General features: G+C 33.3%; 4 protein-coding genes across 7 annotated transcripts; 2 read left to right on the forward strand and 2 right to left on the reverse strand.

Moving 5' to 3' along the window:
• Positions 1 to 226: 226 nt before the first annotated feature.
• On the forward strand, positions 227 to 3281 carry LOC101488666 (mitochondrial arginine transporter BAC2). The gene is made up of 2 exons (XM_004506792.4): positions 227 to 1124; positions 2467 to 3281. The coding sequence occupies exons 1-2, from the start codon at positions 891 to 893 to the stop codon at positions 3142 to 3144; spliced, it is 912 nt and encodes a 303-aa protein (XP_004506849.1). The 5' UTR covers positions 227 to 890; the 3' UTR covers positions 3145 to 3281.
• A 1525-nt stretch (positions 3282 to 4806) lies between these two features.
• On the reverse strand, positions 4807 to 6202 carry LOC101488342 (pyridoxal 5'-phosphate synthase-like subunit PDX1.2). The gene has a single exon (XM_004506791.4). The coding sequence runs from the start codon at positions 5901 to 5903 to the stop codon at positions 4986 to 4988; it is 918 nt and encodes a 305-aa protein (XP_004506848.1). The 5' UTR covers positions 5904 to 6202; the 3' UTR covers positions 4807 to 4985.
• Positions 6203 to 6488: 286 nt separating this feature from the next.
• Positions 6489 to 10238, forward strand: LOC101511060 (putative Peroxidase 48). The gene is made up of 4 exons (XM_004506862.3): positions 6489 to 7092; positions 7685 to 7873; positions 8455 to 8620; positions 9523 to 10238. Exons 1-4 carry the CDS (start codon positions 6748 to 6750, stop codon positions 9951 to 9953), a joined length of 1131 nt encoding a protein of 376 aa, XP_004506919.1. The 5' UTR covers positions 6489 to 6747; the 3' UTR covers positions 9954 to 10238.
• Positions 10239 to 10241: 3 nt separating this feature from the next.
• On the reverse strand, positions 10242 to 20206 carry LOC101515365 (uncharacterized). 4 transcript variants are annotated; one of them, XM_012717583.3, is made up of 10 exons: positions 19905 to 20206; positions 19140 to 19736; positions 18951 to 19039; positions 17713 to 18063; positions 17025 to 17309; positions 16684 to 16932; positions 16371 to 16592; positions 15585 to 16158; positions 14558 to 14761; positions 10242 to 11208 (listed from the first exon to the last, which is right to left on the reverse strand). In XM_012717583.3, the coding sequence occupies exons 1-10, from the start codon at positions 20068 to 20070 to the stop codon at positions 10520 to 10522; spliced, it is 3426 nt and encodes a 1141-aa protein (XP_012573037.1). In that variant the 5' UTR covers positions 20071 to 20206; the 3' UTR covers positions 10242 to 10519. The 4 variants fall into 4 exon arrangements, with proteins under 4 accessions (XP_012573037.1, XP_012573036.1, XP_012573035.1 ...); XM_012717582.3 differs by lacking the exon at positions 10242 to 11208 and having other exon boundaries at positions 14115 to 14761; positions 19140 to 19695; positions 19905 to 20194; XM_012717581.3 differs by lacking the exon at positions 10242 to 11208 and having other exon boundaries at positions 14115 to 14761; positions 19140 to 19705; positions 19905 to 20194.
• Between the last annotated feature and the right edge of the window lie 3956 nt (positions 20207 to 24162).

Below are 24162 nucleotides of genomic sequence, written 5' to 3' on the forward strand. Positions count from 1 at the left end.
AAAAGAAAATAAATACCATAATAATTAATTACACGTGCGAGATTCGGTATTGGAAGTTGGAACCTAACCATATCCACATACAAAAAAACTAGTAATTTATATAAGTAGTGCATATATATATATATATATATATACCATTTTCTAATAATTCCATCACAAACCGCAATAACTTCCCACACTCACATTTACACGTCTCTTTGTTTACGTGGGACACTGAAATGGTTAAACCAATTCTATAATTGGAAGCAACACACACAAAATTTCAAAACATTTGTGAACACTAGGCAGGAACCAAACTCCATTAGTACAACCATGATGGAGGAGCCTATCCCACGTGTTCATCATGTATTGGTAACAAGATTTTCATTCATTGGTGGTTATTGTCCTTTTCCTTAACAACATTATAAATCAAAAATAGCAAACAAAATAGCCACCGGTGCCTTTTGTTTTTGCCTTTGTATATATAGTCACAAAACAGAATTTTGGATTCAAACTTTTTCTTCTTTCCTTTTCTCTTTAAACCATCTATGGTAAAATTTAAATAAATAAAAAATATGAATCTGTTTTGAAGAATTTATGTATATAAGAATGTAAAATGTTTGTTTTCTGTTTTGGGTTTGTCAAACTAAGTATAAAAATTCAATCTTTGGAGAGAAAAAAGTTGAGGAAAATTGTTTTTGTTGAATAGTATTGATTATTATTATTTATTTATTATTATTATTATTAATAATAAATTAAATTTGCAAGATTGTAAAGTGCCCATAATTGAAATCTACATAAAGGAACATTTTTTATCCAACTTTTGTGCATATTATTAATGATAACATTGCTTTGAAATCACAAAATCAAAAGGGTCATTTTTGTTGTTGAGGAATGATAGCAAAGAAAGAATGGATTTCTGGCCAGAGTTTCTTGCAAGTAGTTCAGGTAGAGAGTTTGTGGCTGGTGGATTTGGAGGAACTGCTGGTGTAATTTCTGGTTATCCTTTGGATACTCTTCGAATTCGACTACAAAGTTCGAAAAATGGTTCTGCTTTTAGTATCCTTAAAAATATGGTTTCTAAGGAAGGACCAGCTTCTTTGTACCGTGGCATGGCTGCACCATTGGCATCAGTTACTTTTCAGGTAATTTTTTTTTTGTTTTTTGTGAATTTAGACGATATGACACTATATGATAGCGCGGATAGTGTTTAATTTTTTTCGAGTTGGTAGTTTGATCTATGCTATGATTTATCATTTATGGACGTTGATAAGATCTTTCGACCTATCCTCAATTGGGTTTGTGTCATTTTACTCTTTCTTTTGTTTCTTGAGTTTTGATGCATCATTCATACACACCACCACAAATTGATGTGGAATTGATAGGTATTGGGTTGGATAATATTGATTTTTTAAGCTATGGTTTTATTATGTATTTTGTCAACTTGATGTTGCATGTCTGGATAATTTCACAAAACATCCTTGATCTTGTCATCTTTTTCATGATTTTGGTTTGCTGAAGGATTCTAAATGTTTCTCTTTGAATCTCTGATAGATGCAATTTGAAAAGGATAAATAAAATTATGGTTGATGGATGGGAATTGATTGTGATTGTATGGAATAAATTATTCTATAATGCTAGTTTTTTTATTTGGAATATACTCATTGATGGTAGTGCTTAATTCCTTTTGAAAATGATTACTTTCCCATTGCTTTTAACTAATTATATAATAATCGTGAAAATTCATTTTGGATTTTTCATTTTGAATTGTTTAGATAAGGATTAGGATTAGATTAGGACCACTTACTGGTGGACACGTTTTTCCAACTCAAGCAATATTGATTATAATTATAATTGTGCTCTTAACTGAGGTCATTTAAAGATTTCATAAAGTTTTGATCACTTGTGACTATGACACTTAAATTGTGACTCTAGCTAGCATTGAACTTCATAAGTTCCGATTATGTCAAATCAATGAGATACCTCAAAAACAATTTTTGTTTGCCCACCAATGAGTTGAAATGTGTTTTTATATCTTCTGACCATGGTGGTGGGGAAGCAAAACATAACAATGTACAAAACTGACATATCTACATCTAAAGTTTCTGGGTGCCATTGTGCCATGTATAGCCATAAAACATTCAAGGCTATTGAAACATCAAAGAAATGGAACCGTAATAGTATTTTAGTGACGGTGAAGATCGAATATATGACCTCTTATCAATCCACTACCTAATTCTCCCACTTCAGCCACCAAATCAACATTATATCCCCTGATGTCAATGTTCTATCAATAAATGGGATATCGCAACTCTTGACCAAAGTAGGACCATATAGGTCAATTTTGTTTAAATTTTTACTATATCATTGTTTTGTTCTAATCACTCCATAATTTTTTATCAAGATTCATTGTTTCATATGAGATGTTAAACTGCACCTAAAGTTCCTCGTCTTTCTCTAACTATTTTTTTGTTTTTTCCACGGCAGAATGCTATAGTTTTTCAGACATATGCAGTTCTCTCAAGGGCATTTGACCCATCTGATTCAACCAAAGACCCTCCGTCCTACAAGAGTGTTGCTTTAGGTGGAATTGGTACAGGAGCACTTCAAAGTCTATTGCTTTCCCCAGTGGAACTGGTCAAAATTCGACTTCAGCTGCAAAACACAAGCCAGTCAAAAGAATCAGGAACAAGTCCTGTAAAAGTAGCTAAAAACATATGGAGAAAAGAGGGTTTCCGCGGCATGTATCGAGGACTCGGAATCACTGTAATGAGAGATATACCTTCACATGGTTTTTACTTCTGGACGTATGAATACATAAGGGAACAATTGCATCCAGGTTGTAGGAAAAGTGGTCAAGAAAATGTGAATACTATGTTGATTTCTGGAGGATTAGCAGGGGTAGCAAGTTGGGTTTGTAGTTACCCTTTTGATGTTGTGAAGACAAGACTACAAGGTCAAACACCATCTTCTTTAAAATACTTGGGGATTTGCGATTGTATCAGAAAAAGTGTTAAAGAAGAAGGGTACCATGTGTTGTGGCGCGGTTTAGGAACTGCGGTGACAAGAGCATTTGTGGTGAATGGTGCTGTTTTTGCTGCTTATGAGTTTACATTGAGATTTCTGTTGAACAATGAAAACATTAAAATACAGGAAACAATTTAGGACAGCAGGTGCACTCAAAAGAATCAAAGTTCAGCTGTTGTATTCAATGTAATGGCCAAACATTTTTATATTTGATTCTGATTAGACAATGTAACTGCCAAATATTGATCCTCCTTTTTCTATTCGTTGACTGTGAACTGTGAAGTCTATATGTAGGAAAGGAGCCAATAGAACAAAAATTGCCAATCAGCCACTTAAATTAAACAAAACTCACATAAAAAGGATACCTTTTGTTCTTAATTTCACACAAAAAGACCAATTTAACACAGCTATTGAGAGCAACCACATGCAGGACAAGGCCAATATTCAGAAATGCCAATTTAACAATGAAAACATTCAAATGCAGGAAACAATGTAAGGACATTAGGTGCACTCAAAATGATCAAAATTCAGCCGTTAAGTTAGCATCACACAACCTAATTTAGTTGAAATCAGGCTGTGTGATGCTTTAGAAAAAATTTCCTAGGAATCCATAGTTTGCAGTTTGGAGATCTCTAAAATCACCATTGCTCCATGTCCACCAAACATTTAATATTTGATATTTGTTACACAATGCTAAATATCTGTCCTCCTTCTATGCATTGAGTGTGATGCCTATATGTAAGAAAAGGTGTCGATAGAACGACAATGTCAAATCAACAATTTAGATTTAACCAAACTCACAAAAAGGAATCATTTTATTTTAACCCGCTAAGACGCTAACTCAAAGCAACTCTGATGCAAGGCAAGGACAACATGTCATTAGTAAGTAGTAAGAGCCTCAAATATCTTAAGTGATTAAAAGTTCGATCTATGACTCTTACATATGGAGAAAACCTGAGTATGAAGAGAGAATTGATCTTGTGTTGGAGATTAGTCACGGCTTGACGATGATGGATACTTCATACCCATAATATTGGTTGCTATAAAAAAGAGAACCCTGATGTAAAACAAGGCCAATATCATTATTCATAAAATGAAGACTCATCATACCATACTCTTAATTACATACAAAGTCCTCAGTTATACAAATTCAGGTAATGATATTAACAGAAAAGAGTGACAGAAAGCAAGGTAAACTAAAGAACCTAAACATTTTCAGCACCAAATAGCTTTATCCCAATCCTATTCATAATGATTGAGAAGCCTATATATGTAGGAAAGGAGCCTATAGAACAATTGGCAATCATAACCTAAAATTTAACAAAGCTCACCAAAAGGAACCTTCTATTTTGTAATTTCACAAACAAAAAACCAATTTAACAAGCCAATAACCATTTTACTCATAATTTCCACACACAAAAAGACCAATTTCACTACGCATTCGCTTAATTACATACAAATCATGTCATGCTATTATATCAACCAAATCATCAACTTAAATTTAATAAAACTCACATCAAAAGGAGGAACCTTCTATTTAGCCTTCTTTTGGACGGTTACAACGTGAAAAACACAAAGCTACAAATTGGGGAATTTGGAAAACACACGGAGAGAACATGGATAAATCACACTCTAGTAATTTTATAAACCCAAAACCAATTTAACTAGCCAATTTTGAACAAACTAGATAACAAAGCTCACACAAAAAGAAACCATTTTACTCTTAATTTCCACACACAAAAATACCAATTTAACTAGCCAATTAAGAGCAAGCAACTCAGATGCAAGACAATGCCAATATTCAGAAAGAAAAAAAATTACTCATATCATAATATTACAACATACATCATTCTCTTAATTACATACAAATTCCTCAGTGATACAAAATCATTCAATGCTATAATAATAATTATTGTTATTATTATATAACAATACAAAAGAGTAACATAATGCAACAAAGTAATAACCAACCAAAAAAGCTAGACATTTTCATTGTCAGCACCAAATGGCACATTCTCAATCCTATCATCATCATCATCACCATCACCACCAAGATTAAGCCCCATCATAGTTTCAACCAACACATGAGGATCATTATAATTCCTAACAGCTTGAACAATACCCCTAACACGTTTAAAACCATTTCCATAACCAAAAACCTCTGGTCCCACAAACACACCGTGACAACCCAATTGCATCATCAAAGCCGCGTCGGCGGGAGTCACGATCCCGCCGGCAGCAAAATGAACGACGGGAAGCCTTCCCATTTGTTTCGTTTGCGCCACGAGATCATACGGCGCTTCGATCTTTTTCGCAAAAGCGAAAACTTCATCATCATCCATGTTACTAAGAACCCTCAATTCCTTCATCAAACACCTAACGTTTTTCACGGTTTCCGAAACGTTACCGGAATTCGATAACTCTCCTTGAATCCTTATCATCGCTGCACCTTCTCTGATTCTCCGAAGCGCTTCGCCGAGGTTGCGGGCCCCACTTATGAACGGGATTCGGAAATTTTGTTTGTTGATGTGGTTCTGATCGTCGGCGATTGAGAGAGATTCGCTTTCGTCGATGTAATCGACGCCGGTTGCTTCGAGGATCTGTGCTTCGACGAAGTGGCCGATTCGGGCGCGTGAGATAACAGGAATTGAAACGACGCGTTTGATTTGTTTGATTAAGGAAGGATCTGTCATGCGTGAAATGACGGAGTTGGAGTTGATTTGGTCGGAGACTATGACGGCGCAAGCACCGGCTTGTTCGGCGAGTTTGGCTTGGTGGAGATTGGTGACTTGGAAAATTGCGCCGCCGCGGAGGGTTAATTTGAATGAGTATTGGTTTTGTAATGGATCGGTGATGACGGTGGTGTTGTAGACGGTGACGGCGGTGTCTTGTGCCATTGAGAGGAAGGTGTTTGTGAAAATGCGTCGGTTAAGATGATCTGAAAGTGTTTGTGAAAATGCCTAACTGAAAATTGGAATAGTTTGGTGATGTGAAAGAAGAGAAGTGGGGTGTTGGTAGTAAAAATTAGGGAGAGATGGATCTAGAAGCTTGATTGGGGTGTGTGTTTCTGGAAAATTCGAACAAGTTCTGTTTTGTTTGTGTTAATTGAATTGATTGGTGTGACACATTTAAGTCACGATATGTAATGGTTAGTTAGATTCTGATTCTTATGGAATATTACATAAATCGGTTTTTTCAGGTGTGAAAATTTTGAAGATGGTTTTTGAAATTCACACTCTCCCTCATATTCCTTGTCCTTCATCACGCTTAATTGTGCATATTTCTATAATATAAAACACAATTTTTATAGAATATTAATGATTAAAAAAAATTATCTTCAAGAATTTCTCATCAAATTAAAATAGAAATACATTTTAGAAAATAAAAATTCAAAATATTTTCACAAAAGCATCACTTCTGCTTATATTTTTAAATAAGTCGATATAAATTATGTGAATTTGATCTTAAAATTATGACGATAAACATCGACATTGTTATACATACGTCTATAAATTTAGCAGAAACACCTATCGATTTTCAAATAATTCACATATTAATTAATTTTCTTATATTTAACAGCAATATGTATTTTACTACTAAATGAAGAAGTAGGACTCAATTTGCCAAAAAAAAAAAAGTAGTAGAACTAAAATAGAAATGTTGACACTATAAGATCACATATGTTGAGTCGAAGCAACTTCTTTTCCCGCCATCTTGATTGCAACTTTGATTGAGAAAAAGATGGCACCATTGATGATATTACCAAAGACAAGTCTTGTGATTCTTGTGTTATGTCTTTTACTCTCTTTTGATCAAAACAAACAAACCAAATACAACAACAACGATACATTCATCAACACCATTCCTTTACATTCATTTTCCAATGGCCATGTTTCTTTATCTGTTATAAAAAACAACAACACTTTTTCTTCTTCTCAATCTTCTTTGCTTGAATATGATTTCTACCGGAATTCTTGTCCTCGTGTCGAACGCATTGTTCGTTCGACAATTCATCGTCTTCATCGAAATGCTCCTTCTTTGGTTCCTGCTCTTATTCGTCTTTTTTTTCATGATTGCTTCATTCAGGTTTTCTTTTTCTTCTTTTTTTTTTTTTATATACAATTATGCATTTTCTTCTGTATTAACTCATAACAAGAAGAAAAAAAAAAGAGGTTTTTATTTATTTATTATTATTTGGCAATTTTGGTTTTGGGTGTATTTTTTTTGGTTCTTGAGTTTGATAGAAGTCGTAGAAATTAGAAAGTTTTAATGTGTGGTTGTTTTGAATTAAAATAGATTTTATTATCTATCCAATGAGAAAAAATGATAAAAAATGAAACTTTATCTCTTAATTTTAACAAAAAAAATAATTAAAATCAATTATATATGAAATTAAGATGATTTTAACATTTTATAAACGCGTAACCAGATGTAAATTCATGAAAAGTTTTAATTTTTTATTCAAATTTCATTTTACTTTCAAAAAATATCAGTTTAGTTGAAGTCATAGAAATTAGAAAGTGATTTTTTGTGCTTAGATTTTTGGAGTAAAAAAATCAAACTCAATTTTAGAGTAAAAAACATTCAATTTTACCCTTTTTTTTATACTATAGTTAGAGGCCTCATTATTATTTTTTGAAACTGAACTATGTTGATTTTAATTTGGTTTGCATATCAGGGATGTGATGCTTCTGTTTTGTTAGATGATGATGATTACATTAATTCAGAAAAAGACTCACCTCCAAATGAAAGTCTCAAAGGATTTGATGTAATAGAAGCCATTAAATCCCAGCTTGAAGAAGCATGCCCTGGTGTTGTTTCTTGTGCTGATATTCTTGTTCTGGCTGCAAGAGAATCTGTTGTTCTGGTAACATTATTTCTTTCCTCTACATTTAAGTCATTTTGGTAGGTTTTGGCCAGGAATTATTCTAGTTAGGGTTCAAACTCGGCACTTTCGGTCAATTCGAATTTCATTAACCACTTGAGCTCAGCCAAATGTTTCTATTATTTTTTAATGTGTCTATGTGGCGGGTGCTTCGACCGACCAGCATAACATATGATCTATCGTAGACCAGTGTTTAAAAATCATTTGAAACTATAACAATGATTGATGAAACTTTTTGGAAATAGAAGTTCACGAACCTCTTCATCTTAACGGTTGAGACAATGACCTGATTCATGTCGGTTCGACAATTTCAATTTTGAGGAGCACATATTTGTTTTCCCTTTTTTATTAAACGGACATCAATCAAGTCACTTTCTCAGCTTTGAGAATGAAGAGGATCATGAACATGTATGTCGTCGTAGGAGTTTTGAATAGTTTTTAAGTACAAGTCTACGATGGACCATTACCATTTATCGAAGTGATCCACTTTGGAATTTGTGTATGTTTAAACATTAAGTTTTTAATTGATTTTTGAAGATAATTGAGCATTGTGTATTTTATAGGCTGGTGGTCCATTTTATCCTTTATATACAGGCAGGAGAGATGGTTCTAACTCTTTTGCTGACATTGCAACATATGAGCTTCCTTCACCTTATGCTGATTTATCTCAAACCCTTGCATCCTTCAAGTCAAGGGGATTTGATGAAAGAGAAATGGTCACTCTCTTAGGTTAATCATTATTGCCTTTCGTTTTCTTCCTTGTATTAATCTACTAGAACAAAGCTTAATGTCTTATTTTTCAAATTTGCTTCTACTAAAGCTAGGGTTTAAAAAATGGTATGAGATTTGGATCACGACATTACGATTTTTTATGCTTCTATAACTGCGGTTGAGGCTGCATTTAACTGTGATTCTCTGCAATATCAAAAATTGCGATGCGACTGCAATTTAAAACCCTAGTTGAAACTCCTAACATGGTATGCCCCGCGTCCCATGTAGGTTCATCACAAAGAAATTGTATGCTTAAACTTAGATAAGGTTCCTTCTTAATGAGCTTTTAAGTAATGTATTGTGGTCTTAACCCAAATTTAAGGGTAGACATGCTCTTACTAGCTTACTTTAGAGAAAAAAAATCCTTTTTACCACAAGACATTTTGGACCTCAACAATTCCATGACACAACCATTTTAATGCATAAAATTTTGCACTTAAATAACGGAATGCAGAATATAGATAGGATACATTTGTTGGATAAAAACAAAATGTATTTGTTGAGATCTCTATTATTTTGCCCGCGTTCGTCCATGCTTTGGATTTCCGGCATGAGGGGGTATATTGAGATCCTTATTATTCCGCTTACATTCAGGGTACATCAGAATTGGTGGTATAAGATGGAATTGAGTAGGGTGAAGTATGCTAGTTAGATTTTAAAAAATTGATGCTATTAAGTTCCATTTCACCCTATACCACCAATTCGAACATACCCTTAGTATTCAACTTTTGTTTCTTTGATCATTTTAGTGTCATTGTTTGCATATGACTTTGGTTTCATCTTATAATGCTATTTAGTTCTTATGCAATTTTCCATTATCAATTGATTGATGACTTAATTTATCCATTTTTACCTTCCAGGTGCCCACAACATTGGTGTAATACACTGCGAATTCTTCGTAAACCGTCTCTATAACTTCAGTGGAACTAATGAACCTGACCCTTCTTTAGATACTGAATTTCTAAATGTACTAAGATCAAGATGCAATAACACTGATGGCTCCCCTTCTTCCTTAGTTGAAGTGCAACAAGAAATCGGTATGGACTCCAAACAATCTCTATCAAAATTCGGGACATCATACTACCACGGCCTATTGCAAGGCAAAGGAATCCTCTATGCTGATCAGCAGTTAATGGAAGGGGAAAAAACAAAGTATTGGGTTCAACAATATGCATCTAATCCTACTTTGTTCCATCAACATTTCGCCATAGCAATGATGAAACTCTCCGATCATCGAGTTTTGACAATGCCTATGGGACAGATTCGGCGCAGTTGTTCAAAGGTTGCATGACATTGCTGCTAAGAACTGTAAACTTGTAGCAGTTAGAGATTTTAACATACTGTTATGTTTCCTAACTCTCTTATCAAATAACTAACAAAATCTGAGAAAGTATATTACGATCCAAGTAAAAAAAAATTTAGGGTAGAAAAATGTTAGTATTAGTTGTTATGTTAGTCTTTTCTTGTTTATCTAAATTTGAACCCTGATCTTTTAACTCCTTCAACTCCTTTAACATGGTTTGAGTGTCTTCAAGAAAAATAAATAAGGATTTAGAAGTTTATAAAATGGGAAAATTGGTAAACAAGAAAGTTGGATTCATATATTGTAAGTAAACATAAAGATCTAAACAATGGGAAAAAAATAAAGAAGAAAGCTTTAAACAATAGAACTGGTTTCCTATACACTAGGACATGCTTTTCATTGTGATTACTTTCGTGTTCGGGTTAACGGTGAGATAGACAGAATCACTATGAGCCACCGCGATTTTGGAATATACTTTGCAGCTTCAACAAAATCACGGTGTCCCTGTGATTTTGCCAAACTAGCTGACCCTAATCCGAACATACATTGAATGATTATCTTTTACGTAACTGAATTGGGCCAAGTTTTTCCCTTGAGCTTTTGAAGCTGACAGAAGGCTTTGGAACAATAAACTCTGAGTTTATGTCCATGAAAAACTTGTCCACAATGTCTAAATAAACCGGACTTTTAAGGCGCGAATAATAGTGAAGCGCTTCTTCTATGTCTAGTACATGTTCAAGGTCACCTGCATCCATCATATCCAATTCCTTCATCTTCTGTGCTAAGACGTGTGCTCCTTTCTTCATGTTTTGTGAACTCAAATCCTCCTTTTGTGATTGCGAGCTACCTTCATTCATCTTCGTCTTTGCTTCGACTTCATGACTTCTCTTTTGTGAACTTTGCTTGGCTAAACACATGAAGTTTTTATCACATGATGCATCTTCCATTGCACGCTCTTTTGATTTTGATATGTTGTTGTTGTTGTTACCAAACATCTTCATTGTGCTGAGATCAGATTGCAAGAGATCATAGAACTCATTGTAGAATTGATCACTTGTGTAAGCTTTTGTGTTGTCTATGCTACAAAGGGATGATAGATTGAAGGAAAGTGATCTAGGAAGTTTTTGGTACCCTCCAGAGAAAAAAGACTTGAAATTTTTTAGGCTTTTGTGAAAGAAACTTTTTGTCTTATGAATGGTTTTTCTTAGATGCAGCATTGTGGTTATACTTTGGAAAGGTGTGGCTTTCTCAATCTTCTAGAGTTGTCAATAGTTTTAATCTGTTTTAAAACTCTCTGAATTCAGATTCACAAATTGAGAGGTGCACATGATAAATTTGTTTATTACCAAAAAAAAATTAAGAGCACACTGTGTCATCATATGTAACAGTGACGTCTTTAATCGAATGTGTGTCCCAGTATCTAACACATGTCAGCGTCTGACACTTACACAACAACGAGACATTAATTACATTCAATTGATTTATTTTTTTAAATTATTTCTGATCTCGACATGTCAGTGTCAGTGTTATGTCTGATGTACGTATAATACAATACATGTGCTCCATAGGTTTCATTTGTTTATTATTTTTTTCCAATATGGCATTCCATGCTTTCTGTCCCTCTCAAACTCCCTCTCTCAGCTTTTGGCTATATGATAATATAAAAATTAAAGGGTTTGTTTTGTTGGGTACTAACGTATGATAGTTTACTGATTGTTGGTTGGGTACGGTTTGGGGTAATATTGTAGAGTGGACTGTATTATTTTATTTTTACAAAAGTTGTAATTTGTAACCGAATAATAAAAAATCACTGTAGCGACTTTGCAATTGGAGAGGTAGGCACAATTGATCAAATAATATGCATTTTTTGTTTCCATTTTTGTATTTATTTTCTTTTGAATCAGATTTACTATTCTAACAATTTTCCGTTTGTTTTGTATTTTCAAAGTTTTATAGTTAAAAGTGAAAATAAGAAATAAATACAGAGAATAAAAACAAGGGTCCTAGATTTTTGTCCTCACTGTCATGGTGGTGGTTACTCTGTCTGAGATATTTAAAGAATTTTTTTCATTTTTGAAGACATTGAAATCTAGAATTCTAGTTTATCACAAGCATTGATTTCTTATTTTGAAAAAGTGCTGTTAAAATGTCCAGCACAATAATATGGAAAACTATTATTAGTAGGTGATTAACAAATTAAAACAATAATTTGCGTATTTGTTGTTAAGCCATATTTTCAACCTTAAGACCTCTAAACCAATTAGTCCTCAACTGAGTTTTTAAGGAAATCCAAGTGCCTTGTTATCCAATTTGATTTTAACTTTTTGGTGTACTACAATTATGGACCAATGCACCTCTAACATTCAACCTAATGAACTTGATCTAGTGGAAGAATGTTAAGTTCCCAAGTGGGGCAAATATGTATAGAAGAAATACTTTTGGATTGACGTCTTATCAGAATTATATTGAACTAATTGATTCAATCAGCTAAAATGAGAATCGATTAAGTTTACTGATTAGTTTGACCACAATTAACTTATAGTCCTTTAAAACGGGTTGAACCAGAATGGTTCAAGTAGTTTAATTTTTTATTTATGAAAAAAATTAATCTATTTATTTATCAATAATTTGGTTCAATGTAGTTGAACCAATTGAACTTTGATGTAGAAGTCTGACAACATTGATATCTAGATCTCCTTAGTGGCAATTCTTTGTTCCATTGCTTGTTGTGAAAAATAATAGCTTGAGAAGAATTATTGATAGGCTGATTGACTTAAATAGAACAACACACGTGGATTTTCAGATTTGAATTTCATGCAGTCACACTGATATTGATCGTCTGGTCAAGATCGAAAAGTCCAAATTTTAAGATAGATTTTGATTTATTTTTTTTTAAACACAAATTTTGATCATAAAAGCTACACAGTCTGATCTTTGATCGGACGGTTGGCATACTATGATTGGGTGCAGTCATGGATCTGTGATGGCATAGAAACCTGATCCGTAGATTTTCATCCAAAACTAATGCACCTCCAAAGCAGATTCAACATACTACATTCAACAACAAAATCAGTATATATCACTGAAAATAATTAATGGCACACAAAATCCCATTTTATTTGGTAAAAAATGAGGTGCAGGGTCCACATTCTATAGTAAAGGTTGACAGTGAGAAGAGGGCATTCCAGTTAGTGCAATTGTCATTGAAGGTCACTATTGGACACTTGCCACACTGTTTCAGTCACTCCACCCACCACTGTCCTTAATTATGAAGTTAAAACGACTACACTTGTAACATATTGGCATTATCTATTGCTTTCTTGAAAAACTGTCATCATGTGAGGAAAGCTACTCAACTCTGACTAGTGACATAACTTTGAAAGCACAAATATGGATTATAAAGACCAAACCAAACAGTATATCTTATTCATGAGGATGCCCATAATTTGCCAAACTGATAATACTGCTAAAGATGAATTATGTGCAATTATTGATGAACTATTTCAAGGTCACATAACCCTTGTGTGTGTGTATATATATACATATTGACATATAGACATAGCCCCAATTGTACCCTTTTTTTGGTACATATAGAATTGTACTCAGTCACACCATGCTAATAACAGGAAGAAAAAAAATTACAAAGCATTACTACTGCTGGTAACTCACTCCTAATTAGCAATTATTTTAGTTTAAAAAAGTTTTATATTTAACAAAAATTAAAAAAAAAAATTGAATTGGACTTCAAAAATTGAGTCTTTTTATAATTATGATAACATCGTTGTATACAATTAATTACTCAAATTTATTATAAATTCATCCGTGTTAATTCGGTCTTCAAAACAAATTTATCAATTGTCAAATCTACCAACAAGTTAATTGCATTTAAAGATTGCCTTCGATAGTAAATTTTCATATGCATGAACTAAAGTTAAACCTAAGACCACGTGTTTGAGAGATCCAAACTAGTTACCACTAAAAACCATATTAATTTCATAAAAATAAAATAAAATAAAATAAAAAGAAACTTTTATCCATGGAATATACACTTTTTTGTTTAGTCTATGAGCAAATCAATATGATACAAATATTATAGGCACTAATTCTAAGAAAAATATTAGAGATTAAAATAAAAATATTAATATCAAATTGAAAAACCATACTCTTATCATTTAATTTATCATTTAATGGGGAATTCATCAATTATGATACAATCATGGAACACAATCAGCTAGTATATATCTCGGAGGCTATGAACATGATGATATATGTCAATTTAACCTGCTGTACAATTTCTCTTTTTTCTTCCTTTTTGTGAAGTAAAAGGTATAAAACCTACGAAGCATAGATATTGAGACGAACACCAGACACGATCCTGGCACATTGACACCGATAATAATTTAAGAAAATATATTAATTGATTGTAATCAATGTGTTGATGTTGTGTCGGTGTCGAACACATGGACACACTTTCCACCAGAAGTCTTGGTGTTATAGAGTATAAAACCAAATGAGGATGGCGTTATAAATGAATATATATATAATCTAATGGAAATCAAGGCTTTATAAGATCGACTGCAGTGACTATTGGCAACATGTCTTTTTGAGTTTAAAAAATTGATGCAGCAACCTATGCACTTCCCCATAGTTTTTGGAAGAAGAAACAAGACGGTCTTTTATCCAGTTGGGGAGCTTGGTGGTTGGGTGGTTAAAGCTCCGTTTTGAGGAATCAGACGCATACCTTGTGTCAACCAATAAAATAGCTGCATAGTCATTGATGTGACGAATTGCTCTACCTAAAACAATAAACAAGCATTTATCAGTGAAAATGTTGGTGGAAAAACCTATATTAAGATTTAGGTACACAGTGCACAACATACAGGAAATCCAGAAAGATGCTAAGCAACCATTATTTCTTCCTAAAAAAAAAACACTAGCAAACCATTGAGTTTTAGAAATGGGAAAAAATTCAATTAAGAGGTAGATCTTCTAAGAGGTTGAACCCTCTCTCTCACTGTACGTAGCATCATACTCTTGAGACTACAGTGTTATTTGAAATAACCACTAATTTAGTTTTTGAAATTGCAGTTTGGTCTCTAATGAAATTTCAAAAAGATCTTAAAAAAATATTTGATCACATTAATACTTTAGAGTATGTGAATTTAGTTTTTGCAATTGTCTCACAAGGACTAATGTGATCAAAAAAATTAATTGTAAGGATAACTTCAGAATACGCTAGCGCCCGTTCATTTTCAATTTTTATTTTGTATATGAGTGGTTGAAAATGATATTTAATCATAGATTTTTCTTTTTAATTGTGGTAGAAAGAAAATAGAAGCTAACTAGAGAGAATGCATTTTCAAAAACTTTCATAATGTTTTCGCTAATGCTTATTTTATCGATAGAAATGAAACATGAAACATGAAACATTGGAGGTAAATGGGCTCTTAACTCAAAGACTATATTGGTGATTCAGTTGTCTTATTTTTTAACAAACAATTTAAACTAGAGAGATCATATGGAAAAGTCATTTCCACCAATCAGTGCTTAACCTCTTGAGAGATCTACACTCCATATAAAATAACCATTTTGGGGTTATTGTAACTTGTAAGCACGTACCTATTGATTGATTTACAGCTTTCATGCAGAGATTCTCGTAATACTCTTTTCCCCTGTGACTGCAACTTCTTAATATGCCGAAACCATCTTGTATATCTCCACCATATATATCATAACTAGCAGAAAATCCAGGATTTTCAAGGGACTTTGAATTTCTAAAACCATCAATGTGTTTTATCCTCTCCAATAACTCAATGTCAGATGGGCTAGCATATGGCAGACCAACCATGACTATGCATCGACCCATCCCATCGCTCAGGTTGATCCCTTCAGATAACTTTGCACCAACAACAGCAAGAAGTACAGCACCAGTATGAGATGCTTGGTTCACTTCTGAATTCACACTTGATGGAGTATAAATGGTATCTTTATATTCCTTGAGAACAGATTCAACATCCATATTGTTTCTAGGCTCTCGAAAGAAACGTTTCCTCTTTGTAATCCTTTCGAGGATGCCAGAAGACTCCCAGTTTTCATAGACTCTACTTTCATAATCAAAAGAAGGGAAGAAGACTACAATTCCTTGTGGAACCACAGTCACCAAGTTGCATAACAAAAGACCTAACTCCCGTATCTATAAAGCACAAAATGCACCATAGTTAGTCATTTTACACATTTAATAGGTTAACTTGGTTCTCAAAAGACATAATTCTCATGTATTAAAAGTTTCATGCATTATTGTTGCATTTCTTTTCTACAATGCAATACAATTACTCCAAATATCGTGTAAACTAGTAAAATCATTTTGGCTTTTTCAAAAATATCAAAACTTAAGTTTATGCTCACCATGTCTGCTGAGCTCCTTGAGCTATAGCTGAAATCAAAGGAGCGGCCAGTAGGCCCACGGGAAACGGCAATTGGCATAATGCTCTCTGGAGGGACAATGTGACCACAAGAAAAGAAATGCAACTCATTTGGTGGTAACCATGGAAAGAGTCTCTCCCTTGTCTCTTCTATTGGCTGAAGTGTTCCCCCTATTAACACGACGGCATGTGCTTCATCTACAATCTATTGAAAGTTTCAAAGTTAACCTTTTTTGTTCATTCTCCGTAAGGAAAAGAAAACTTGCACTATAAAGTCCTTTCTAGTAAACGCAAACCTCGGAGAAAATCTTCTCTGCACTGAGCATTACATATTTAATATATCCTTGACCTTGTTTCCTGAAGCTTGCTGAACTAGACCTGGAAATTATTATCCTTCCATCACTGTCCTTGTTTACCAGGGATAGCAACATGTTAGCTAATGCCTGGAAAGCAGACTGACAGCTTCCATCTTCACCGTGTTCCCCTGTTATATTAAGTGCTGATACCTTTTCCAATGTAGCCAGCTTTTCTCCATAGCCACTAACCTGGAAAATCAAGTAACTTTAAATGACGACAGAAAAATCATGTGGCATTCTGTTCTGTCAGAAGAATATGTATATTTAGTAGTGAGATTCACCTTGTGCATGATATTACTTTCCTTTATGTACTTCACCAATTTGACCAAGTTGATATTGTCGATATTTAGTTCAAATAAAAAATCATTGATGGTCATAGTAAAACCAGAGGTTTTCCTTTCTTCAGAAGCCTGTTCTATTAGCTTTCCATCTTTCTCATTGAGTAGTACTCGGAGAAATGCTTGTATGAGGACCATCAGAGTTTGAATATATCTCCTATTAGCAGGTCCCAAAAGGTTCCGGAATCTCACAAAGTACCGCTCTACACAGCAATGCACATTCTCTAGCTGTACAAACAGAAAACTCAATAAATGGAAAAATCAAAACTAAACATCCAAAATATTGGTGTCACTCAAATAACACGTGTGATATCTACCACTAAAGGTACATTAATTAACTATTGAATGTATCAAAATTATTAATGTCCCTTCATTTTAAAGGCTTTTCTAATCAATCACCCCAAATGAAACCTTGCCTTAACTCATACGATTGGGAAGGCTGAGACTTGGGTAGAGTCCTCAAGTAGTTAAAGTTTTGTTAGCTGCTTCATCGGCACACTCTCAAATCCCAAAAAAAAAAAATACAAAGTATTCTGATTGCTGATGCAAATACATATGGCAAGTTCATACAAGCTTTGAAAAGACACTAGTAAAACTCCAACCAAGGAAAAGACGGAAATGACAAGCATACCTGTGATAAAGTAATTTTGGAGTCATACATGTTGATAAGTGAATCAGCCAAATTATGAGCCTCGTCTATTATAACAATGTTGGATTTCAAATTCAGACCAAGTGCTTCACGAGATGATTTTGAAAGAAGAGATTGATATGGTAGGACCACAAGATCAACTCTCCGAACCATGCTTCTAGAACCATAATATGGACAAGCTCCTATAGTTCTACCAAGGTTAGCAAGATCTTCAATATCCAAAGGCCCTTGTTGAGATACCTCATTCCTGAATTCTTTTTGTAATTTATGTTTTCTAAGCATTGGGCAACCAGAGGCCTTTGTTCTGCGTACTCCCGTACCTACTTTTAAGTTCTGTAAGTAAGAACAAGCATTGTTTTATGGACATCAGTGCTCAACTCTATTAATTTGATTTTTAAATTCTTTTGGTAACACTAGGTAGTCAGTACTGGGTAGGATACTTAGAAGATCAATATCAAATACCTGAGGTTTGATCTTCAATTTTATGTTTCTAAATAGAACTTTATTTTTTTTCTTTTGGTTATTCAGTCATGCAGACAGATCAATATTTCAATGCTGAACAAGTAAAAGCACCAACACTGAAGGTTCGTTAACATTTAATCCTCCTGGCAAAAAGAGTAAATGTAGAAGCCGTGTTCAAATGGAAAAATCAGAAGCCGTGTTCAAGTGGAAAAATCATACATCAGCAAAATCTTGAGGACAATCATCTCATTCTAAATGAAGAACACACGCATAAATTCACCTGTATAAGTGTATATAACTACTAACAGATTGATTTCAAAAAATAAATAAATAACTACTGACAGATTCGAGCATCTAGAGTTGTATCACAAATATCGTCCTTTAGATTGAAGAGAGGCGTTAAACCATTGGCAATATTAAGGTTCTACATGCTTGTTCCGAAAGAGCAACAATAGATCTTTAGGCCTGGTTTAAAGCACCTTCTTATGTACGAAAGCTTGTCAGTCAAATAAGTTAATGGTACTTCCCTAACAAAAAAGTTATAGTATCCTTGTAGATGTTTATAGAGAAATTAAATTAAAAGAGCTTTTGGAAAAAAATTAAAATGCATAATACGAGAAGTCATTATTTTAAAAGCAAGTTTCTGTAATATTCTTTTAATATTTCTGTTTTCATAATCATCACTGTATAAGAAATTTATCCAAACTACCTCGTAGTCTATATTCTAATTCTAATTATAAAATCCAAACCCCACCCACCTTAACTTTTGTAGCATCATTTTTCTTTTTCTTTTGAAGTTCCAAGCATCGTTCATTTATGCGTGTGGAGTTTCCAAGTGCAAGTACTTCTGTAAAACACACAACACAGACATTTGTAAACATCAGCATAAGCAAGTAATCAAAAGTAGAACAAAAAAACAACCTTCCAACTGAAGAAAAATTCCAAACCTTGATTGATACAGAGATTTTTCCTTGAACCTAAACTAACAACACCCATTTCATCAGCAAAAACTGTCTTCCTCAACTCCTTTATGAACTGCGAAAGTTGCGAATGCGTCCTACTACAAAAATAAACCTTTAACTTCTTCTCCTCTTCCTCTTCATCATCATCATCATGAGACTCGTCTTCACTCGAAGAACTAAAACTACTTTTACTTGCTTTCCTTTTACATGCTACACTACTACCCTGAGATTTCTCATCTTCACTCTCATATTCTTCAAGTAAAAACTCATCTTCATTATCACTCACTTCATCAATTTTCTTCTTCAAGTTACCATTATTATTACTGTTTTTATAATCATTATTATCAGATTTTCCTAACACAGACTTAAAATTTTCCTTTTTATTCTTTCTTTTTCCCTCTTTGAATTTCTTATTATCACTGCTATTGTTAACAACAAAATCTCTCATCCAATCAGGTTCATCATCTGAAGCTTGATTCTTCCCAACCACAGACCCTACAGCATCTTCTTCTTCTTGCCGCTGCCGTCGATCAATCACCCACTGCAATGCACTACAAATAACACTCATTGTTTTCCCAGTACCTTTAAGTTACAACAACAACAACACAATCAAACTGATAATAGAGTTTAATTGACATACACAGACAATTGTAAAATTGTTTTACATATAAATTAAATCCATAATAATAATAATAATAGTAGTAGTAGTAGAAATAGAATTGGGGTTAGGGTTAGGGTTAGGTAGTGTACCGGTTGGGCTTTCTAACATGGAGACGCCACCTTGATTGAGAGATTGATAGAGTGCGTTCATGAAATCGATTTGGATAGAATACGGTTTGAAAGGGAAAGCTGTGAAATTAGGGTTTTGTTCTTCATTGTTAAGATTGTTATCCATTTTCGATTTTCGATTATGCATAGTTAGTAACGAATCAGGATTCAGGATGGATAATAGTGATACTGATGTTTCTCTTTCTTTCGTTTTTTATTTCAGTTTCAGTCCAGTGTTCGCGCCACTCCCATGGCGGCAACTATTTTCATTACAATTCTTTTTATTTTTATTATTTATTAATTATTAATTATTAATTATAGTTTAATATTTTTCTATATAGTGTAATTTACTCATTTTTCACTTCTGAAAGGGATGATCCAATAAAGAGGGTGGTTTTTAGGGGCACTTGAGCATGGGTCAAAAAAATTGTTGATGGAGTCAATATCACCATCACGGGTACAAGATGTGGAATTCTAAACCAAGTCACACCCAATTAGAAGACTCTCAATAATGCTGCTTTGTCTAATATGATTGAGGATCGATCTCCTTATATTGCTTAGTTTAAGATAGTTGATTTAACAACTTAACGAAACATCTTTAATGTAAAAAAGTATATAGCTGTCCAATCACAAATCTCATAAATTTAAAGTTAAATGTGATCAAAAGTCAATTTTTTTTAATGATCGAATAATTATGATTGACTAATAGTGTAAAAAAATTTTATATTATCAATGTATATGAATTAAATCCTAAAATTATACAAGTATTAATGAATAAATTTTGATCAATAACATAATGACTTTGTAAGACGAGAGACAATATCATTCAAATGCAATGCAACTTAAGCGATTTGTTTGAAGTCATCAATAAAAAACTTATTTTACAATTTCCTTTTTAACTAACGTATTAAGGGTATTTACTTATAAAAAGTAAATAAAAAAAACTATTAATAAAATTATATTGTCATTTTTATAACATTATAAACAAATCGTTTCTCATAAAAAAAATGAACTAACGACGGATCAAAGTAAAATAGCGAGATAGATGCAATATGTGATGAGAGTTGAATAGGAGATAATGGAAGGAGATCAAAATTGTGTTTTATTGTTAGAAGACATTTTATGATAGTATGATAAAAAAAAAAAATTCTTTTTAAAAATTATTACCAGTAAATGATAAAATTAGGTAAAATTGATCAGTGAGTCCATGATATAACTTGTGTCAAACCCCAAACATATTGAGTTTGTTTAAAGAAAAAATCAGAAGCTTATGTAGATAAAAAGGTGGAATTACAAGTCATCAAAAAAAAGTCTTTTATATCTATCACAATAATCTATTTAAATAAATAATTATTTTTGTTATAGCATATTTTACACTTTGTATTGAACCATAAATATATATTTTTTTAAACTTAAACATATTAGACTACATCAATCTTTGACAAATTCAAACACACACACACATATATATATATATAGTGTTATGAAGTTAGATTTTACAAAAGTTTGTATTATTTAGTGTTAGATATGTTTTTAATCCCTATAAAATCAAAATACAAATTTTAATCCTTTCAAAATTAACAAACTAATAGTTTTAGTCCCTCTCAAAATCAAACATATTTAATTGTCCTTCAATGTTAATTTTTTTTGAATAATTATCAATAACATCTATAAGAGGCTTAGTGGTTGGAAGAAACAATGTTATAGCTTAGCTGGTAGAAATATCCTTACCAAGTCAGTTCTCAATTCCATCCCTTATTACCACGTGTAGTATGTGAAAGTTCTCAAGTCTATTTGCAATGAGATAGAGAAGCTCCATGTAGGCTTTGTTTGAGGGGGATACTAAGCATATGCGTAAGGTCCACTTGGTGAATTGGGAGGTTTGTTGTCTTCCAACGACGAATGGAGATCTAGGTATAAAAATATCTCAACGCACAAATTAGGTCTTCCTCATGAAAATGCTTTGCAACATTGTGAATTATCCGAAAGATCTTAGGTGTAAAGTTTTAATCAGCAAGTATGGTAGAAACTGTAATCTAAGAGTTACGTGCATTGTTCAGCCTTACGACTCTTCTTTTGTGGAATGCATTAGCAGGGGTGAAAAGTGAGTTTCCATATACCTTGGCAAATTGGGGGCCATTGACTTACAACACTTGGTTAGATAAGTGGGTGCCGAACAAAAGTGTTATTTTTTCTTATGTGACCCAGTATTTGGTTGATACTACTTTTGTTGTGCTAGATGTGTTGAATGCTAATGAGAGTGGGACCCGAGGTTCTTGCATGTTAACATTGTGAACCATATATAATCCTTACTTGCCTCTACTGATGATGACATGCATGATACTTTGGATTGGGGGTACTTCTACTAACCAGTTTACCATTCATAGTGCTTACAAATTGCAACAAGGCAATATCTGAAGTAACAATGTCAATTTACAAGAAAGGGGGGGTTTGAATTGTAAATGCACCTTTTAAAAATTCCTGTTAAAAACTTAAGAAAATAACTCAAGATTGACTTTGGTTGTGAAAACAAAAAACGGAGAACGTTCTTGGTTTTAACCAGAAAACGGAGAACATTCTTGGTTAGTTAAAATCAATAATTCAGTTTATGTAATTAACTTGATAATCAATCAAACTGAAAGTAAATAGATAAGGGAAGAAATACCACACAACGATATATCCTGGTTCACCCAACTCGGGTTACGTCCAATCCTCACAACCGTGAGATTTTCAATGAAGTGTTTAAAACAAAGAACCTTCTTGGTTTTACAGCACCTAGCTTAGATCAACCTTGATCTGTTTTAATCTCTGTTACTTTCCACCCAGAAAGCAACAACAACACTTATCTAACTTTGATAGGATTCAATGCAATCTAAACAAACTATAAAGAAACTCTTATAGTTTGAGTTTTTACAATAAGATTGATTTTGACAGAATCTAAGATATCTCAACTCTTGTTTGAGATTCGATTCTTACAAAGAAATCAACAGCAATATCACAGTGAGATAGAATTGATCAGAACTGATTGCTTTTTGTGAAAATGAGAATTTCAAGTATGCGAATGTGAATGATTTATGAGAGTTTGATAGCACTTGAAGTTCTTATTTGATCCTGGGTATTGGCCTTCTATTTATAGGCATTAGAGGCCTTTAATGAAGGTCAAAAGAGCTGTTGATAGTGCTCTGAAGTTTGACTGAAGGCAATATATCAGATTAAAATAATTCAGCTTTGAAAAACAGTTTTTCCCTCTTTTTTGACTTTTCTGGTTTAGCATTAAAGCAGTTTTGTCTTCTAGTTAAAAAGCCTTTGACGTTTCTCCCTTGATCTTGGATGGTACAGTCTTGATCTTGAGTCTTGAATGTAGCCAGAGGAGTTTGGAGAAGAATTTTAAGCCATTGCAGAAGAGATACACTGCTGTTGGAATTGTGCAGAAAACGGAGAACGATTAACGTTCTGGGTCTGTCAGTTTGAACTTTCTTGAGCTTCAAAAATCATTCTGGAGTTCCCGTTTTAAACGTTCTGGATTTCCTTTGCAATTGTCTTGTCATATGCCCAGATTGATCGAACTTTCTTGACATTTGATTTTTGGAGTTTGCATACAGTCACGACTTTTATCTGTCTTTGAGTCCTTTGATCTTTGAGATCAAATAACCTTTTTGAGTCTGGATGATTCCTACTTGTTCCTTGCCATGTACTGATTAGATATGAACAAATTTCCAGGACAGACTCTTTGTTAAAGAGGTAGAAAAAGTTTGATCAACATGTTGTGATGAACTTTTTTGAAGCTGGAGATCTTTCTCTGTTTTAATGTTCTTGTTGCTGTTTTCTTTGCTTTGCTTGATTCTGTTCTTAATTAAATTCACTCAAAAGCACAAGTTAAATTAACATAACATTTAGAATCATAATTAACATTCTTAATTAACTTTTTGTTTGTTTTCATCAAAACATTAAATTGAGATTTTGTCTCAACAATATCGAAAGCTGAGAAAGGGATTGGAACTCGTTTTGGGTATGGAGAGGCTCATACTAAATCCAAATATTTTATGTGGTTGGCTAATCAAGAGAAAGTTCTCACTAATTCATGTGAAAGAAAATGAGGAGTGAATATATCTCCTCATCATGTGGGAGAAATGACAAGACAACTATTCATGCATTGCGAGTCCAGGTGCACGCCACTCGGGTATAGAACCCTATTTTAATTTTATTTATTCTCTTTTGATTGTAGTAAGTGGATTTTAAA

The sequence above is a fragment of the Cicer arietinum genome, chromosome 6 (genome assembly GCF_000331145.2).
Source record: "Cicer arietinum cultivar CDC Frontier isolate Library 1 chromosome 6, Cicar.CDCFrontier_v2.0, whole genome shotgun sequence".
Lineage (NCBI taxonomy): Eukaryota > Viridiplantae > Streptophyta > Magnoliopsida > Fabales > Fabaceae > Cicer > Cicer arietinum.

Coding starts and splice junctions, on each gene's coding strand:
- LOC101488666 (XM_004506792.4), top strand. CDS start 891: ATGGATTTCTGGCCAGAGTTTCTTGCAAGTAGTTCAGGTAGAGAGTTT. Junction 1,125..2,466: donor TGGCATCAGTTACTTTTCAG/GTAATTTTTTTT, acceptor TTTCCACGGCAG/AATGCTATAGTTTTTCAGAC.
- LOC101488342 (XM_004506791.4), bottom strand. CDS start 5,903: ATGGCACAAGACACCGCCGTCACCGTCTACAACACCACCGTCATCACC.
- LOC101511060 (XM_004506862.3), top strand. CDS start 6,748: ATGGCACCATTGATGATATTACCAAAGACAAGTCTTGTGATTCTTGTG. Junction 7,093..7,684: donor TTCATGATTGCTTCATTCAG/GTTTTCTTTTTC, acceptor TTTGCATATCAG/GGATGTGATGCTTCTGTTTT. Junction 7,874..8,454: donor CAAGAGAATCTGTTGTTCTG/GTAACATTATTT, acceptor TGTATTTTATAG/GCTGGTGGTCCATTTTATCC.
- LOC101515365 (XM_012717583.3), bottom strand. CDS start 20,070: ATGCATAATCGAAAATCGAAAATGGATAACAATCTTAACAATGAAGAA. Junction 18,064..18,950: donor ATGATGCTACAAAAGTTAAG/GTGGGTGGGGTT, acceptor TCTTACTTACAG/AACTTAAAAGTAGGTACGGG. Junction 16,593..16,683: donor CAGAGAAGATTTTCTCCGAG/GTTTGCGTTTAC, acceptor AACTTTCAATAG/ATTGTAGATGAAGCACATGC.